Below are 19,938 nucleotides of genomic sequence, written 5' to 3' on the forward strand. Positions count from 1 at the left end.
TTTTTCAGTGATACTCAATATGCATCTGTTAGTGTCAACTGCATTTCCCCAATCTATTAACACAGGCATACCTTCCTTTCAATTATTTAATCGCTCACTCTCAAGTGTTTAGTTCAGTTTAAAAACGATCGTTTGAAGTCTCCTGTGTTTGTCCAAAGAACAAAACACATTAAACAACCTTTACCAGTTTAGTAGCTTGTACAGATGGTTGTATTATCGTCATGTCCCACCTGGATTCCTACACTGGCCTTTATTTCTACATGTTCAAGACTTCGAACGTTCGCCACAGTTCTTATTCCACTCCAGTCCGTTCATGCCAAAGCTAGTAGACTTCAGTTGAACTTCAACTAGAACCTTCAACCGACCACCCCTTTACTTCAATAACAGTCCTACAGGCTATGTTTTAGTTTGAGCATGTGTTGCTGACTCTCAATTTCTTTCATTGTTTTCAATCCTACTCTTACACTTGGACATTGCCATTCAGTCTTATGGTAACCATTGCCAACAATCTTGTACAAATTCTGTTGGAAAGTACAACTCTCCTAGGTTTTTGTACATTTTCTGTTGTCAAGCTTACACAAAGACCATGTATTACAGCATGGTGTTTAATTTGGGTGTTACTCCGCTCACTGCGTGTCAGGATGATGATGATGTGGTGGGGTTGTGCTGGGTTGTGCTGGGTGGTGCTGGGTGATGCTGGGTTGTGCTGGGTTGTGCTGGGTGGTGCTGGGTGATGCTGGGTGATGCTGGGTGGTGCTGGGTGGTTCTGGGTGGTGCTGGGTGATGCTGGGTGATGCTGGGTGGCGCTGGGTGATGCTGGGTGGTGCTGGGTGGTGCTGGGTGATGCTGGGTGATGCTGGGTGGTGCTGGGTGGTGCTGGGTGATGCTGGGTGGTTCTGGGTGGTGCTGGGTGATGCTGGGTGGTGCTGGTTGATGCTGGGTGGTGCTGGGTGATGCTGGGTGGTGCTGGGTGGTGCTGGGTGATGCTGGTTGATGCTGCGTGGTGCTGGGTGGTGCTGGGTGATGCTGAGTGGTGCTGGGTGGTGCTGGGTGATGCTGGGTGGTGCTGGGTGGTGCTGGTTGATGCTGGGTGGTGCTGGTTGATGCTGGGTGGTGCTGGGTGATGCTGGGTGGTGCTGGGTAGTGCTGGGTGATGCTGGGTGGTGCTGGGTGGTGCTGGGTGATGCTGGTTGATGCTGGGTGGTGCTGGGTGGTGCTGGTTGATGCTGGGTGGTGCTGGGTGGTGCTGGGTGATGCTGGTTGATGCTGGGTGGTGGTGATGGTGGTGATGCTGGGTGGTGGTGGTAAAAACCCTGAGCACAGGAATTACAAACCTTCACTCATTATTAGAGAACTCCGTTTGTGGTTAGTCTAGGGGACGAATCTCCGCAGAGAATGTCAGCATCTTGGACAATTGGGCCAGCCGTGTACCCATTGCTGACTTCCAGGTCTAGAGGTCGTTCATTTTTGCATTGTTAAATAATTCAATCATGCCCTTTAACCTTGTATACATGGCATGGTGGAGGAACACTCGGGCTGCTTCAAGAAGACTGTTGAGGTTTTGTTATTGTCCACCCTTGGTGGTGGTGACGTCAACCCCATGCTCTCCAAATCACATTTCACAACTCTGGGGCGAAATATAAAGAGCTTGGGAGGATAGTATTCACATGACCAGATTTGATTTCGTGTGATTAAATGAATGGAAGACATGCTTGGTGATTCATGTAAACTGGGGTCGAATATGTCCAACGTGATGAAAACTTGTACCATCGTACTCTTGTCTTATTATATCTTATCTAATGTTATTATATTATGTTATTGTAAAATGGTAATATTATAGTATATGTTATTGTATAATTATTTTATATTATGTTATTGTAGTATCTTGCGCTTGAGATGACACAGACTAATGCTTGCTTTCGTTTTTCAAAGTTAATACGACATGTAAGAGATGAAAGAGTAATAATTGTTTCATTAAATCAGTGCAAGGTAGTTCATGCTTATTGTATGTCATCGTACCCAATTTATATTTTTGTCAGATACAATCTATCAGGAAAAAAATATCCCAGCCTCCCTTTCCCCTCCCTAATCAAACAATAAACACTTCTGTCATCTTACTCATTAATGTCCTGCCGCCACGTCCAGATAGAAAAGATATTTTCTCCTATGTGTTTATGTTATCATGACATTGGCAGACAGGGTGCAGGCAGGAGATACTGATAGAGACAGTTTTACGGCAAGAATGTATCAGCATCTACGTCTGTCCTATCTGTACATCAATCAAATATATATCTATATAAGTTATAAGTTCACGCAACATCAACATCAACGAATGCGACATAATATCTGTGTTTTTTTGTTCTTTGACATTTCTGTAACTCCCTTATCACATTTGACGGTTGACGCAAGAACAGCGGAGACACGTCCGTTAGAGCATTTGTCAATCCCACACATTATGTTACAATAAATCATATCAGTTTCCAATAAACGTAGTTATGACACACACACATGTCACAGAAATAGTTTAGTGTAGAATGCAACGGAGGCAAGCATGCTCAGTTAATATAATTACTTTATTAACTTGCTTATTACAAATGAACGCATGACCTTCACTGCAAAGTCAAGGCGTATCAAGGTAAGGTAGCAAACCCTTTACAGTTGTTTGGTCGATACACAAGGATGCCTTTTTGAATAAGTGTTGAATCCCTTGGTACAAATTCATCTATTAATTTTCGAATTTATCTATTTTGAAAGAAAATATTTCAAATGTTGTTCATGTTGCAAGGACTGTACGAATGTGACTTGAACGCAAGTCTGCTGATTTATGTTGGAGTTATTAATGTTATTTATTTTATTACTTGATGTTATTTAATAATAATAATAATAATAATAATAATAATAATAATAATAATAATAATAATAAAAGCGCTATTATTACAGTGTCTGGAGGCCAGCGCAATATAAGTACACAAAATTATCATTATCATTCAAATGACATAACGATAATTCTTCAATCGGGACGACATTTTGGAACGGATTGAGAAGGTTTCAGTGTCGTTATTTCGTTTCTTGTAGTTGCGTTTACATCAGGCAAGACTCGTACGCATATACTTATTTTGACATATGACTGATAGTACGGCAAATTGACGCTTCCGCTTGTGAATTTTAAAACACACATAACTGTGCCTTTAATACAGTAAAGTGATACAGTTCGGCACCGGTACTGAGGCGATTTGTTTAGATATTACAAACTTCCATTTCTATGGACAGAATGGCGTATTTTAGCATTGCAAGAATCTGCTGCTCCTGGGTTCTAATCTCCGACTATGATTCTTGCTCCGTCAGCTTCATGCGCAAGTTCCGCCAAGGAAACGGTCAACAACCTGCGTCACTATATGCTTTCTCCCAATATTAAGCTGACATGCCGTTATACGAATGAAATGCTGTTTAAAATGGCTTTAAGGAGTACTAATACTTTACGGTAAAGGTAGCTGTCCTCAATATCCTTTCGTTTCATGTGAAGAACTATCTACTGTTTTTGTCCCTTTGGTCGTGGCTGATGGTGCTACTCGGGGAATGGTAGCTTATTCGGGGTACTTGACAAGATGAACGTTTTTGACAATCGAGACTTGTTCGCGACCAAGTAATGCGAGAATGTGTAATATCCTTCGAATCTCCCATGTAAACATTTTCTGTGCGTTTTCATTAAGGTCTGGAAGTCGCTGCCATGCTGTACTGTCGTCCTCAAATATGGCTGCTACGAGCGACCAGTTTGCAACGCACACTTCTTCAAATATTCCATTTAGCCGTTATCTCTGTCATTGCAATCAATTTGTCTTTACAAAACGTCTCAGCGCCACCGATGTTTTCCTAAGCAGCGGTTCTACACAATAAATTACAGTTCTTTGAAATTAATCCGGTAATAGATGCTCGGGCATTTATGTTTCAAAGCGATTTGTATCAAATTAGAATTTCCAAACGTTCCAGGTTATCGTTTTGCATGGTAAAATATTATTGATCGCGCAGCAGCGATGAATCTCAAGTTGAAAAGTTGCGCTTTGTCAGTGAATATAAGGATAGTCGGTGCAACTTTGTTGTTAAAGAGAACTATATGTTCCTAACAAGATGAGGTTAAGCACTTTTGATTTAATTTCTTTCTAAATTCCCCAAATAAAGCAATTGGATTTTTCTGAAACATGAGCGGCGAGAGGGATTTACAGCCAAATGTCGATGAAGTCCACACTCACATAGGTTGGCTATATACTACAACTAATCTGTTCCCTGAAATTATTCTTGTCCATACACTGCATGAAACTAGTCTCAGAAGTTGGTAAAATTATGGCGTTGAATTCCTTGAACCGAATCATCGTTGTTTTAAAAGTGGCTTTCTTTAACGTGATCTAACCTCGAGATGCTCTCGGTACCTCGAGATGCTCTCGGTATTCTGGTTTGAATTATATTACTTTGGATTTGATCGTAAATTGTAAAGTAAAAACAAGTTGTTGATAACGTTAACGTTATATTTCAGAAGGTCATCACGTGGTGTGAGCACCCGCACACGCCATCTAGCGAAGGAGAAGACCACCCAGTGTTGTGTGGATCAAAGCGGGAATCAAGCACGTCACATATACATTGATAATTCATATTGGTTTATATATTGAAAAAAAATCGATAGCCACCTGAACCATCCAAGATGCTGTCAAGTTTCAAGCAGGCCGACAATTTCCACAGTCAATATCTATTTGTGACATGTAAATTAATATTATTGACTAAATTTGGCGATCTTAGCCTAGACTTATATTTAGTCCCTGAAATAAATCTGATATGTATCTACGAAAAGAAAAAGAAAACTCCAAATGGAGCCCCGAGCAAACCCAAGAGCTGAGGCAAAATCATGCTAGACTTGAGTTGGACTCCTTTTCTCATTTATTCTCTAGGGTCTGAGAGGCAGACTGATCTGATGGCTGCTCTCAATGTACAGTACCACAGAAGACTGATTGTATTTTTTCAGGGTACGATACAGCAGGCAAGTAATGTTTGTGTTTTTCCTGCCGTGAAAATATGTGAGGCCTGTGTATGTCGAATGTGCATTTTTAATCGTCTGAAATCAATGGAAATAAGATCACATTCAATAGGTTGGAGAAAGACAAACATAACGTGGACTTTATATATGTGTGTGAAAGTTAGTTAGGCACTCACTTTGAAATTGTCCTTTGCCTTTGGAAGAGTGGCCCCAGGATCCACTGATCGAGGATTCAGTCCAAGCTTCAACCTGATCTATGGTTGTCCACCAAAAATACAGGCAAGCGACGGAGATTGTCCTACTGAACCCTCCAACATTCTAGGTTTCTTTGCTGCATGGTGGGTGCTCGTCAGTAATTGGAACAGAAGTGACACATACTTCAGATGTCTACCGCTTTGGTCAAACCATCAGGGATGGGTATGGTGCTGAGAAACCAAGGATCGTAATAGGGGCCTGACTGGGATTCAAACCCACCTTCAGCGGATCCTTTGCCCACCAAGGGACGCAACTGGGCGCATTTAGTCTCTAATACATCCTGACTATATGAAATAGTCTCTGTTCCTCAGCTCTTGGTCTGCCTATACAAGACAATTATACATGATGAAAAGCACCACTGCCACTTCTTTCGTCTGGGTGGTAAACCGTAAACCTACCTGCTAAACTGAAGAAATTCCAATTCGTATTAATCAGCACATTTAATTGCCAGGGACGTTTACAGACTGAACAAAAGTTTCTCGTTTCTCTAAATAATGTAGTAAACATCGATTAATTTCTCTAAATGATTTTAATTTCTGCAGGCCGTTTATGATATTAACTTCATCAACAGTTTTATTATGCCACGTGACAAATGCCAGATCAGATACAAAGGTCACTACAAGCCAGAGGATAAGATCCGATTTCATCATACTCAATAATCACTGACTTTGTTCACAACGTCGTGATCCTTTCAGTATATTTGACATCGGCACAGAATTCGAAATCACCACTATCCATGTAGGTTAACGTGATAAGACAATCGTTAAGACGAAGCTTTTAATCCCAAGGAATGATAGACACAGCGTGTTGGGTGTGGTCCAGCGTGAATTCGGCAGCAAAGTCGTTCGTTAGGCTATTACTCCTGACTGCCTATGTCACAACACCTCGCAATACCATTCCATCCTATACCACAGAACACACAAATACATCTTATTACAACATATATGAGAAAATGTGACGCAAATGTAGCCTTGAACGGTTGACAGAACGGTATGTCATTGGTTGTGAAATGAACATGCTTGGATCACAGTTACAGAACCACCACACCAGTGGGACGCCCCATGGCGCCGTTCTTCTGGTCGCGTCGTTCTGTAATTGATTTATGTTCAAGAAACTGTCACGGTTTTTTCGACCCCAGTGGTCATTTAGAAGACGGAGCACAGTAATCGAAATGGCTACTATCTGGGGCAGATGGTATGTTTCACTTTTGTCGGTGTCTGGCAAGGGTCGTTCTTGCGATAATAAGCGGGACAGCTGTTTGTCTTATAAAGGACGGACACTCGAAATGAAGGGTTGTGATTAGATACATGTACATGACAGCGAGGTGAGACAGACAGGCAGACAGACAATCTTGGTTAAATCTTCGAGCACGGGCATGGTACTGATTATGGTACCATCGTAGGACTCTGACACGACTAGGGGGCACGGGTGGCCCAGTCGTCAAAGGCGCCGCGATTCGCTGTCCAGAAACCTACTATTGTGGGTTCGAATCCCGGTTCGCCCCAATTATGTTTCTAGGTTTGTCAGCACCATACCTGTGCTCGTGGGTTTCACCGAAGTGGTAAACGTCTTAGACCTGCATCACTTAGAGCTCTCCTCTCACATTAAGCTGACACGCCGCGATATAACTGGAATACTGTTAAAAGCGGCGTAAAACCCAACATACTCACTCACTTTCCTCCCACATTAAGCTGAGAGAGAGAGAGAGAGAGAGAGAGAGAGAGAGAGAGAGAGAGAGAGAGAGAGAGAGAGAGAGAGAGAGAGAGAGAGAGAGAGAGAGAGAGAGAGAGAGAGCGAGTTAATGAAATGGACATGCATCCCACTCATTTTCATTCTAAACCCAGCTGACGTTTGAGAGCCTTAAGCCTTGTGGTTAAAGTGTTTGCTTGTTATGCCCGGTTCGATTCCCAAAACGGATACACTGCCTGGAGTCGGTTGTAGATGTCCCTCTGGTGTTATTGATGTCACAGTTCTGAAGGTGGAATAGAGCAATACTCACTCACTAGTACACTTGTGCACTTGGTGTCAGTGGTTGATAAGACTGCCAACAAAGCTGTTTATTTATCGTCCGGCGAAGATCCGGGTTACATTTCGTCTTCATTAACCCATGCTTGTCTTCAGAGGCATTCACATTTGCCGGGTGAAGACTCGTCTATCTACAGACCGCCGTCACATTGCTTGAATATCGCAGTGTGCGGCGTTAAACAACAAAGAATCCTCGGCAGAATGTTGTAAGATAACTCTTACCTAACTCAAGGGAACAGTTCTGACGATTATTAAATAAATGATATTTAAACAGATCATGGAAATCGCTTCTGAAATCATCAAAGGCACCGTTTCCAAAATTACCGTCATCTGTTCTTCTCACAGATGTCGTTCTAAAGGTAATGCTGTAAAACACACCCACAACACATCGCCAGCAGCGCGATGACCCGGGGGATATGCTACAATACGTATAATGGCGGAAAGAAGTTTTAATCTTATTTTAATTTTATTTCATTATATTATTAGTTGGAGGTTTTAACGGTATTCGTTTTAAATTGCGTTGAAAATTGGCCTCATCAAGTATTTAAAGATTTATCAATTCATCTTTTTTCAATCTTCAAATTCACCTGCTGTCTTGTAATTTAAGAGTTCCATGCAAACGTAATTTGTCCAAAGGCTGGTTTGTTTCAATTCCCATCAACGCTCTACGGCAATAAATAGTGCAGTGTTACAACCCTTTGCTCACAGTGTGCATAGACATGATTCAGAATTATACTGAGTGAGTGAGTGAGTGGACGTCTTGGATTTAACGTCGATTAGAGCAGTTGTTAAGGTATGCCTTGTCACGTAGGAACAAAATACATGCAGGGGTGTAACTTTAACCACTTTGCAGTTCATATATAGATCATGGCGAATCTGGACGAAACATAGGATCCTATCACAACTACGGACAAATTTACATATCAGTCCACGTTATAATAAATAGTTCTAAATAACCGTCACTATACAGATGACCTGTTGGACAGGCGACTATGGGGCACTGGGGACTTACTCTGCCGCTGAACAGGATCGGATGGAGCTGTACATCATGTAGTACAGAGAGTCTGACCTTTTGTTATATTCCCTGTGTAGGGGCCCTGAGCACGGATATGAGGTCATACCCCGGTGTGGGATGCGGACTGTATTATTGAAAAAACAGACGTTTGGTTGTAAAGAAAACTTCAAGCGTGTCACACCACGTCAAATATTCTAGATGCCATTTCTCGCACTTTAGCGTCAACTCCAAACTTCAAGCGTGTCACACCACGTCAAATATTCTAGAAGCCATTTCTCGCACTTTAGCGTCAACTCCAAACGTCATAATTAACGGAAAGAACCTGAATTAGGCCGATAATTTGAGGATCGGCATAATTTAAGACTTGATCAAAACGTGCAGAAAATGTTATGGAACAAGTCTATTCATGGCAACACTTGGCAACACCAGGTAAGGCGACATTGTGAGTCTGGCTTTAAAGGTCTTTTATAACACTTGAACATGAACAAGTCTTAATCTCATTAAAATCAGATATCAGTTTGTTCAGCGAAAGCGAAACATATCAACTGATTTGATTGTTTGTTAGTTGTTTAACGCCGCACTCAACAATAGTCCAGCTATATGACGGCGGTCTGTAAACAATCGAACCTTGAACAGACAATCCAGTGATTTACATCATGAGCATCGATCCACGCAATTTGGATCGATGACATGTATCAACCAAGTCAGCGAGCCTAACCAACCGATCCCGTTAGTCGCCTCGTACAACAAACACAGTCCCCTTTTACTCAAGCATGGGTTGCTGAAGACCTATTCTACCCCGGACCTTCACGGGTCACATCTGATTTGAATGAGACTGAAACAAGTCTTTACTTCAAGCTGATGTGCTCAGATGCAGATACAGACAGTAAGAACATGTGTCAGCATCACCTTGGGTCTCCTTCACTCATGTTAGCTATTATTGATGTTGACAGAATTCCACAATTTGCAAGTGTAACACAGATTCAAATAGTTGCCAGCTTTTGAACACAGCTAATAATGTTCCTTTCAATATTTTAAAGTTTTCCGTAATTCCAACCCCGGTAATATGTCCGGAACACCACACTAACTTAAAACTCTTACACACGAGACGGCACCAACATGCCTAATTCTATACAGGTACTGTGGAAAATGTAAAATAAACATAATCACAGTTATTCGGGGATAACAATAGCAGAGCTGTCTACACAGAAGTCTCAACCCAGACACCCCTGAAATCGAAATCGACACTCTGTTGACATTGCATATACCACTGGGCTGAAATAGACGCGATTGCCATCATTATCTGCATTCTCTGATTAATCCACCGATCGGGATTACCCAATGTCCCAGCGCCAGAAGCAGGAGGTCGAACTACTATTGACATAATTGTATTTAAGGGGATTACAACGGCAATAAGACCGTATGGTCGTTTTAATAGGAACATTTTACCACCACAAAACCTCTTTTTTTCTGGTCAGCTGCCGATTTATTCTTGACGCTGTTGCCTCCCTTGTTTTGTATGCTGTGGGGTTATTTTTCGTCGTGATAACAGACATTATTCAGGTTGTGAATGGCCAGGTGTTTCGGTGGTTAGTTCGCAGTTAGCTCAAAATCCCCCATTTGAGCCTTCATCTGTCAGGAACAGACTATAATCCCCTAGTCCTAATCCACGTAATCCTCCCTTCAGTTTTGAGCTAACTGTGAAGACCCCTGTGTTGGCGGCTGTGACTGTAGATGTGTAGAAGGAGCGTGTGTTTGGGTAGAAATGGACAGTGAAGGATTATGTACTACTATTGATAAGCTAGAGAAGCAGGTATGAGAAAAAGAGTTTTCAGGATGGAATATTTGTAGATTTGATGTTTTGGTTTATCGTCTGATGTGTCTATGTACCCCTGGCATTGTATACTTCGGTACTTCGCAGAACATGATTAAACAGCAGCTGTCTCCGTATTGTATTTTAGTTTTCGGAGTGACACATATCATTGTCAAACATCTATTTGCTTAGCAAAACGAATGAAAATGGCAAGGAAGTAGGTGATCTGTCTAGGTTTGAGCAAAGACCATGTGGTCCCTAGGTAGAGCAACATGTCAATTCTGTCAAAGAAACTGAAAAGAAATATCAAAAATATAATTTGCTGTCTCATTCGGACACAATTTCAATCTCTGTTATGAGATATACATCGCCCGCGGCGGGGTACCCATGGCGGATAAGTGCTTGTCACTTTTCTGTTTGTGGTTCTTTCGCTAGTGCACCGCGCATGCGCACTGGTGAGTAATGTCATGCGCGTGCAGTGATTTAATAATGGGCGGAATTAAAAACGCAATTCATAATGATTGCAAAAAAAACCAGTAGCTTTGTTAATACATGTAACGAACATCGATCGCACGAGGTAAGAAATGTTCTAACCGGAAGCCCAACAGAAAGTTCCACATGGATTGTTTCTTTGTCGCAAATGCATTGTGGGAGCCTATGAGATTGGCATCCCTTGTGACCACTGCTACACAGCCAACACCCATGAACACAATGATGAACACTACGATGTTACAGCTGTCTGACAGGACGAGATTCCATAGTCGGTCTCAGCAATGATGAACACTACCATGTTACAGCTGTCTGACAGGACGAGATTCCATAGTCGGTCTCAGCAATGATGAACACTACCATGTTACAGCTGTTTGTCAGGACGAGATTCCATAGTCTGTCTCAGCAATGATGAACACTACCATGTTACAGCTGTCTGACAGGACGAGATTCCATAGTCGGTCTCAGCAATGATGAACACTACCATGTTACAGCTGTCTGACAGGACGAGATTCCATAGTCGGCCTCAGCAATGATGAAAACTACGATGTTACAACTGTCTGTGAGGACGAGATTCCATAGTCGGCCTCAGCAATGATGAACACTACGATGCTACAACTGTCTGTCAGGACGAGATTCCATAGTCGGCCTCAGCAATGATGAACACTACAATGTTACAACTGTCTGTCAGGACGAGATTCCATAGTCGGCCTCAGCAATGATGAACACTACAATGTTACAACTGTCTGTCAGGACGAGATTCCATAGTCGGCCTCAGCAATGATGAAAACTACGATGTTACAACTGTTTGTCAGGACGAGATTCCATAGTCGGCCTCAGCAATGATGAAAACTACGATGTTACAACTGTTTGTCAGGACGAGATTCTGCAGTCTGTCTCAGCAATGATGAACACAGTGATATTATAGTTGTTTGTCTGGACCAGAGTCCAAACTAATATAGTCAGCCTCGACAATGATGGTACAGCTTTATGTAGGGACGAGAGTCGATAGTCGGCCTTGGCAATGCTCTTGTCGTCAGATGCACTTTCTGTCAAACAGTCAATGACGTCACTGACAACTGTCGAAACTGGGAACACAAAAAGAAATTGTCAAGAGATATCAGTGAAGTTTAATGTTGTTTTAATGCACATTGGGGAATACAAACCTCACACATCCAATCCCGTCAAACTGTTGTACATCTTTGACAGAGAATGAAAGTAGTGTTGGTGTAAAGAGGCAAAACATTTCTCATTTTTGTAATAAACATGGATCTCATCCTTGGCCCAATTAAACACCTGCACACTTTACCAAGCCAAAGAAACACAAAGCCGTTAAGAGTTCTTTGTTTCTTTAAAAATGATAAATGAGATGAACAAGGCGACAATTATCTTTTTGATTGTAGGAATCGGCATTGTCTTGCGTTCAGCAGGTTCTTTCAAGATAGAGATCCTGATTACACTGGGATTTACCTATAATTTGCCTTCAAAACAGTTGGATATCACTCCGTCACATCATCTCACTGTGAGAGGTTGAGGGAGACTGGCTTCCTTGGGGTGTGAGTATCAGAGTATTCGTCACCACTCGTCCCATTCCGTAACCTGCAAGAAGACTCGCCCCCCTATCGATGAATGCTATGTGCGAAAATACGACAAATCAATCAGAATGCGCGTATGATTTCAAGTTCTTCGTCAAAGAATCTTTCAGAAATACGTTTTGATTTTACATATGTCTAGCATCTGAAAAATATACCCAAGACACAGTTAGTTGTGTTCAATCATACTGTATAATTGCGCATGTCCCGATGTGCTTTAGATTGCATCTGATACATATATGGGTAAATATATGTGAACCATTGCACAAGGAGTTGACAATTGTTTTAGGTGTGCCCGTTTGCAGGTCGCAAATGGCCATGAGAGGGGTACGAGTCGCTATTCGGCTTGTCCCGGATTAACACGATTTGGTCACGAATGAGTTACGGAAATAACGTTCAACAACGGCGCATCGATTGTCAATATTACATGACGTTGTGGTATCCGAGTCAGCCTTCTCTATATGGGTGCCCTTGTTTGTGGATCTGGCTGGTCCAAGATGTAGGATTCGACCCACGTCCCTGCGGTACAATGACACACTTGTTGGTCATTCCAAGTGGTCACCGATTTAAGTACTTTCGGCGTTCAGGCGTTGACAGTGCGATCCCAGTTTAGTGGGCCTTACTGCTAACAATGAGTTTCCGGGGACCAATTGCTGATTACAATCACTACCAGACTCACAGATCAAGGATGGAGCTACAATGCCTGCAAATACTGGTCCACCGTGTCAAACTGGCGACAGCAGACAACAGCTCATCTCTGAAGTTATGGGACTCAGACATTGCGTAGTATATACGGAACCAAATGTATTTCTGGGTAAAGATCCAGAATCATTGCCTGAGGATTTTCATTCCAGGTTGAAACACACATTACGTTAATAAAAGCAGACATTTTCCGCGATGTTCCGTAGTACTGTTTCCCCACCTATTGAATGTGTGGGAATACTATGACGTCATATGCTCCCATTACAACTGAACCCAACAGATTAGCAGATTACTGTAAAAAAAGAACGAAACAGAAGTTTTTTTCTGACAAATATTATTTAAAATAATATACGACGATTTTCGAATTCCAAAGTGTATTTTACAAATCAGATTGCAGTACACAAATCCTGTTATGTTGCAATACACTGTTCCAGCATTAGATGGTAATTCACATTCGGTTTCAAATATTTGATGACACGTCGTCAGTAAACTTTATATCACCAACATATATTCATGCTATTTATTCCTTTACGATGAAAGAAAGTTTGATAAAGGATTGATCCGTCTCCAGACTAGGATTGACTTGGTGGGATATCGACAGAGCGTTGTCTGATAAATGAAAATATATTAGCTAGTTATCCAGAAATATATGGATAACCTAATTATATAAGTTCTCCAAACCTCCCAGAACACACACCAGTCTAGACATGTGCTGAATATGCAATAAAGCACGATGACGATGCCATTCCATCCCCATCCCTTCAACCAGCATCAACCCCAGGAAGGATTCCAGGAAGACCTACCAGACCATTATCTTGCGCCATGCCCCCGGCAGTCGAATGAGAAGCGGGGGTGGGGTGTGGGATGTAGGGTGTGGGATGTGGGGTGTGGGGTGTGTGTGTGGGGTGTGTGTGTGTGTGTGGGGGGGGGGGGGGGGGTCAACCTGCTGGTTGGCCGATGCGTTGTCGTTGACGTGGACCGTTGCTCATGCCTTCAGTCACTGGTTTGTCTGGTCAAGACTCTATTATATACAGACCACAGTTATATAACTTGTAAATCGCTGACTACGGCTTCAAATAACATTCTCTAAACTCAACCATAACGAACTCCATAAATGCACATCAAGTTTAAACCATACTCTGGTCATACTCGATCTGTATTTATTCTGTCAACGTGAAATCTTACCCAAATCACCTTCTCCAGCTAAACGTTAGGAACAATCCGCAAGTAATTAAGTGAGTACATCACCATTAGCAAGGGAAACTGCCATCCAGTTCCGCTCCGTTCACACTGTCCATTACAGTTCCGCCTATTTCGCTAATACAGTTGCCCAACAGTAGCAGTGACTGCGGTCCGTTCCTGGGTCAGCGTTTATTGCCTGCAGCGATTGCGAGCCGCCAAAGCTTGTAGTTGGTCTTGGAATGGCTGCTTTTCTCTCGGAGACTGGGGCTCTGACGTTACAGGGGACAAGGATGGTAGTCACTGCCAATTGTATTGGAACCCTGTTGTTAACTACAATTGAACTCTGCTTTGGAAGACAGCTCGGGGCCATTGGAAGTTTAAACTGCCTGGAAGGAGTGCATATTCAGAGATGCTGGTCTGAGTGCATCATGTGATTTCTTCGTCTAAATAAAACAAGATTGTGGTTTAGCCAAAATGCCAATTTAGAGCGATTGTGTTAATGCTGCGCAATAATTTGATAATTTTTATGTGTTTTTGTGTTCCCGAACTGAATGCTGAATTATACTCTGAAATGTTAAAATAATATTAAGCATTTCTATAATGACACCGTCTAAAGCCATCTTGTTTCATGCACACATGGTTTTCTTAATCAGCTAGGAAAACATCATCACGCCAAAGATATCAGCGCAATCTGATGAAAAGATCAAACCTATCGCATTTACGGATGTAAGAATTACAAAAACAAATATTTGCATGGTTCTGCTATTAACATAAGAAAAGTGGCATCTTCATGCAGCAATCAAAAGAAGGAATTCTCCCATTCATCTCAGACAAACTAGGCTATAACGCCATACAAATACCAGCCTTTTTCACAATGAGCCAGTTCATCACAAGATTAAATAACTCATGAAAGCTGAAATTAAGCCACATCTCTTGTGAAGCACATGCATCTCGCCCGTTGGTCTCTCCCGTGGCGTATCAAACCCACCGCTGGTCTTCATTACAGCTGACAACTTCGGGAATTAGACAAATAAACTTCTGACAGTGCCCATTAAGACAGTGAAATCTGGGTTTTAGTGTCTGTCTTCATGCCGAAACAGCTCTGTATTCAAATTCTATTACTTTAAATAATATTGCGAAGATCGATTTTCTAACGCATCCGTATTCAAAGATATTACTTTGAGTAATTCAAAATATATTTTTGTTTTTGGTTTCCCACTTCTAGCCAATGTTGTGTTTTGTAGTGTATTGAAAAAAGTACGCCAAGCGCTGTTCTTTGTTCAGAATCGCCATAAGACCGGAAATGACGTCACGCCCAGGGCTTTTAGTCTCATCTCTGTATCCCCTTATAGGGATGTAACTGCGCAGCATCTGACAACTTCTCAAATCATCTAAAACCAAAATTGTTTTTTAGATGTACTTTAGTTTTTAATAGACACAGACATTATTTGGAATGTGTCAGTGTCAACGCGATGCATTTGTTCGAGTTATCACATTCCTCTAAGACACGATACGTCTCAGAATTTTTATTCGTTATCTGTAAAGATGACTTTTGGGTGCTAAGAAAATTTGATATGATATAAAAACCATAAAACCATTTTCTCCATGTGTTTTTTAGACAATCAAAACGTCAGGAGGCCATCCATTCTCGCATTTAAGCGTTGAACCCGAGGCAGAGTTCTACCACGGAAGAATGCTCTACACTGTAAGGGCCAAATTAATAGCTCTGTGAAACATAGGTTTTGGAGATTTGCGACATGATTGGTCGTATCTAATCGAAAAATATGTTATTGCATCCCCCATGGGAGGGGTAAAACTAAACTGTCATCGCCATGTACAGATTAATGATCGACAGAGGCATTGTCAAAACTTTTACGATGGATTTGGAGACATTGTAATATAGTTTTATGCCCCATATGACCAGTCCTGTTGCCCCATATTGACACTGAGACTGGCATGTTTATGTTTGGGTTGAACTTATTGGTTTACGTAGTGTCATGTAGGCACAGGTATCAAAGCTTACAATGCTTGATAATAAGCTTAACATATACTCCTGTAACCGGAACATGTATTTGTAATCAACTAGCGTCTTTTGTCCTGCTTTTTACAGCGCGTTTTTTTAACTTCCTCAATAGATCCAATTTTGCTGCAAGCATATATATAATCAATACTTTTCAAACGTTTTATGAGGAAATATAAAGGTCAGTTTGACCCATTGACTGGCGTGTGCTTGTATCATTTAAATCAACGAGGTGTTTCTTTAGTCTAAGTTATGTGTTAGGTGTCTCATTTCGCTCGCGTCAGCCGTTTGTTTATGTTGTCCCTTTATACTTTCTCTAAAAGATAAAGAAACCTCGTTTCTTAATCTCCTGACAGTTTGTACAATACATCAGAGTGGTGGTAAATGTTAAAGATAATATCAAGATTGATTGTGTGGAGTTTGAAGTCTTCGAGAAACTGATTTCCTACAAGACTATGATCAAGTCTCGTAAATTACCATCTTTTACAAAAGAAACAGTTTTTAAAATTATCTAAATAAATTATGATAAAAAGTAGCAGAGAGACTCTCTTCATTTTCAGCCTGAAACTGCAGCAATCTTAACTTCCCCACTGTTATAGACTTGCATGTGCTCTATTGGATATATTTGCTTCAGGGTCTAAAATGAGTGATACAATTAGGTAACAAGCATCGACTAGTTTTAGTGTGTGTTAGTGAGTGAGTTGGGGTTAACGCACCTGTGAACAGTATTTAATGTGGGAGGAAAGAACGAGGTGATGACATTAACCACTTCAGTGAAATCAACATACGGTGGCAAACCTGGAAACATCACGACATTTTAGTAGGGCGAACCTGATACTAGCTTTAGAACGCGTGTGCATGATTACTACATGGGATATCTCTCGTTGCTTATATGTTTGTTTGTTGTGTAACGCCGCAGTCAGCAATATTCCAACTATATGACAGCGGTCTGTAAATATTCGAGTCTGGACCAGACAATCCAATGACTGACATCATGAGCATCGACCTACGCAATAGGGATACGATGACATGCATCAACCAAATTAGCGAGCCTGACAATCCGATCTCGTTAGTAGCTGTTCTCGACAAGAATAGTCGCCTTTTACGCAATCATGGGTTGCTGAAGACCTATTTAAACCCGGATCGTCAGGGACTCATTGCTTATAAAGTGGGTTTTAATTTCCCAATCTAATCCTGCATATAACTAAACCACACCTTACAGGAAGAGTCTTCAAGTCGGAGATACTAGTATATAGAGACACGCCAATATTAGCCCAGTTTGAAATGTAATACCAAAACAATCGCAATAACATTCAGTTTCACGAGCGGTTTTTGTATTCAATATACCCATTTAATTTATGATAATTTTATTCAGCAAAATCCCAATCGACTATTTACTGGTGCAAACAGGGAACTAGGTCACAATAAGTTGATTACTCGTTGTCCTTCTTTTCCAACTTCAGAATGATAGGAAATAATATGAAATGAATTGACTGAAACATTGGATGGTTGCTTTTGACAGAATGAACATCAATAGAAATATATTATTGATTTGCCATCGCTACAGTTTAGCCTCAACATTTAGTTTAGCGAAGCCGTCCGCTTCTTCTGGCTGCCATGTTGGGACAAGGGAGATACCATTGTAACATTGTATTCGCCTTCAGTAAATCACTGGTCAGAAACAAATATAATTAAATCTAACCATAAATAATATGTTTTAACATCAAGCTCATTTACAGAAGTTTCTTTGCGCTATATGCTCAATAATTGAGGTGAAATTTCCTTTCTGGAATTAAAGCAAATAGTTGTTCAATGAGAAGAGGCATTTCCAAGGTAACATGATTCAAGTTCGTCTCAATAATTCCTAAAAGATTGCATCAGTGTCGGTCTCAATCTGTTCCTTCCCGAACTGATGGCTCACCACACCCTGAGGAGGCACCCTGCCCCTGGCACATGATTCAGTCTTTAATTCAATTCCTGACAAAAGAATTTAATTCTAAATAATTCTCTTTTTAAGAACTGTAACGGGATCTGGTCACATGTGCATATATTAGAAGCAGCTCGCCAAATAAAGACAATTAAATTTTCTGGCTTGAATAAAACAGTTACATGCTGCTTGATTTTGAACATGAATATTTCATACTACCATACTACCATATCCAATAAATAAAACATATCTTGATCGTATATGGTCTTGATCACACATGCTTGCATTGGTATCAGTTTTAATGAAGTAGGGCTATTTATTTGCATGCTTTAAGGCTTTTTTTTCATTTCGTCATTTGAAGCCTCCATTGAAGATAACAAGTAACGAACATTTTGCACAGTCTAGTAAATTCATTATGAAAGTGATATTCGTTTTTAAAAATTAAAAAATCGGATATTAATAACTGATTAATTATGTAAAATATATCCTTGATGTTGTTGTTAAGTTAGTTTTTATGTCCAGACAATACATAGAACTTATAAAACTGAAAGTGAAAAACGTATGTAAAAAACATTCAGAAATGACATCCATCGATTCACACCAGACAAGGGAGATCACTCAAATAGAAGCTAAAATGATGACCAACTTTTTATACCGTGTTCAGCCTGTTCAAAATAACAGCACAATTGTTGAAATGAAAGCGACACACGTCTCATCCTAATGACCTGCCATTGCTCGCAGCTTTTTGGGGTACACTGAATGTTGGTGAGACCCCTCTTGGGTAATAATTATCTCTGATTGTGTTTAATGACGTCATGGTGAGCCTGTGGCACCGTCCAACAGCGCCACGGACACAACTGGGGGAAGTCAGACCAGCGACTGAAGCAGCTGTTACTACACAGTGTTGCTTAGCGCTTTCTACACGTCGGGAAGTTACCAGTTTTTGTACCCGTGTTTACAGATTCGATTACTAACACGAACGACACAATGTTATCAATGACAAGAAAGGGAGTGCAACGTTCTCTCTGTTGAACCACAGTTGAGTTGTTCCACGTTTATCATAAACTATATAAAATGGAATGTGAATGGACCACTGAAAATCAGTTTGAGTGAGTATGGTTTTACGCCGCTTTAAGCAATATTCCAGCAACATCACGCCAGGGGACTCCAGAAATAGACTTCATACGTATTTCCCATGAGGGGAATCGAACCCGGGGCTTCTGCGTGCAGAGCGAACGCCTTAACCACTGGGCTACCCCACCGCTCTTCAGGAAATCAGTGATGACATCAACTTTTCCACAATTACATCTTCGAAACATTCTGGCATTATGTAGTTTGTCTGGTACAGATTCGATTAATCATAGGCCGCCGTAAAATAGATGTACATTGCGGCGCAAAACAACATCCAGTCATTCACTATTGACTAAGACATATGAGGAACAATTGGGGTTAAAGAATTCGCTTGTCACGGCGGAGATTGGGTTCGATTCCCGTGGGTGCTCATTGATATCGCTGTCATCATATTGCTGGAAGAATTCCAAAATCAGCGCAAGACACGTCTCCACCAGAGATGCAAGACGAACGAACAACACAGGTTTGAACTGGTTCACTCACAATGATGCCTTTCCTCAGTGTTGATCTAAATAAAGGCACAGACACATAAACTCCTAACACATTATGCGTAAAAAGTGTCTATATTCCTTCCTAGGACTTTGAGCATTATTATCATTGACAATGTCTCCAGACTTTCGTCTCAGAATAAGTGACACTCAATGTTTCGCAATGACTTACGCATTAAGAGAAGAGCTATACTAAGGCATAAATAGCGGCAACTGTCTCCTACGCATATGCTGTCGGTCGACGACGTGATTTTAGCAACTACATAGGTCACGTCA

General features: G+C 41.2%; 1 protein-coding gene across 1 annotated transcript; it reads right to left on the bottom strand.

The window, feature by feature from the left end:
• Positions 1-626: 626 nt before the first annotated feature.
• On the bottom strand, positions 627-12,992 carry LOC139450291 (uncharacterized). Its single transcript, XM_071231970.1, has 3 exons — positions 12,944-12,992; positions 11,605-11,708; positions 627-1,313 (listed from the first exon to the last, which is right to left on the bottom strand). The coding sequence occupies exons 1-3, from the start codon at positions 12,990-12,992 to the stop codon at positions 627-629; spliced, it is 840 nt and encodes a 279-aa protein (XP_071088071.1).
• Positions 12,993-19,938: the final 6,946 nt, after the last annotated feature.

This window comes from Haliotis cracherodii, unplaced genomic scaffold (genome assembly GCF_022045235.1).
Source record: "Haliotis cracherodii isolate W230 unplaced genomic scaffold, xgHalCrac1.p SCAF_8, whole genome shotgun sequence".
NCBI classification, from domain to species: Eukaryota; Metazoa; Mollusca; class Gastropoda; order Lepetellida; family Haliotidae; genus Haliotis; species Haliotis cracherodii.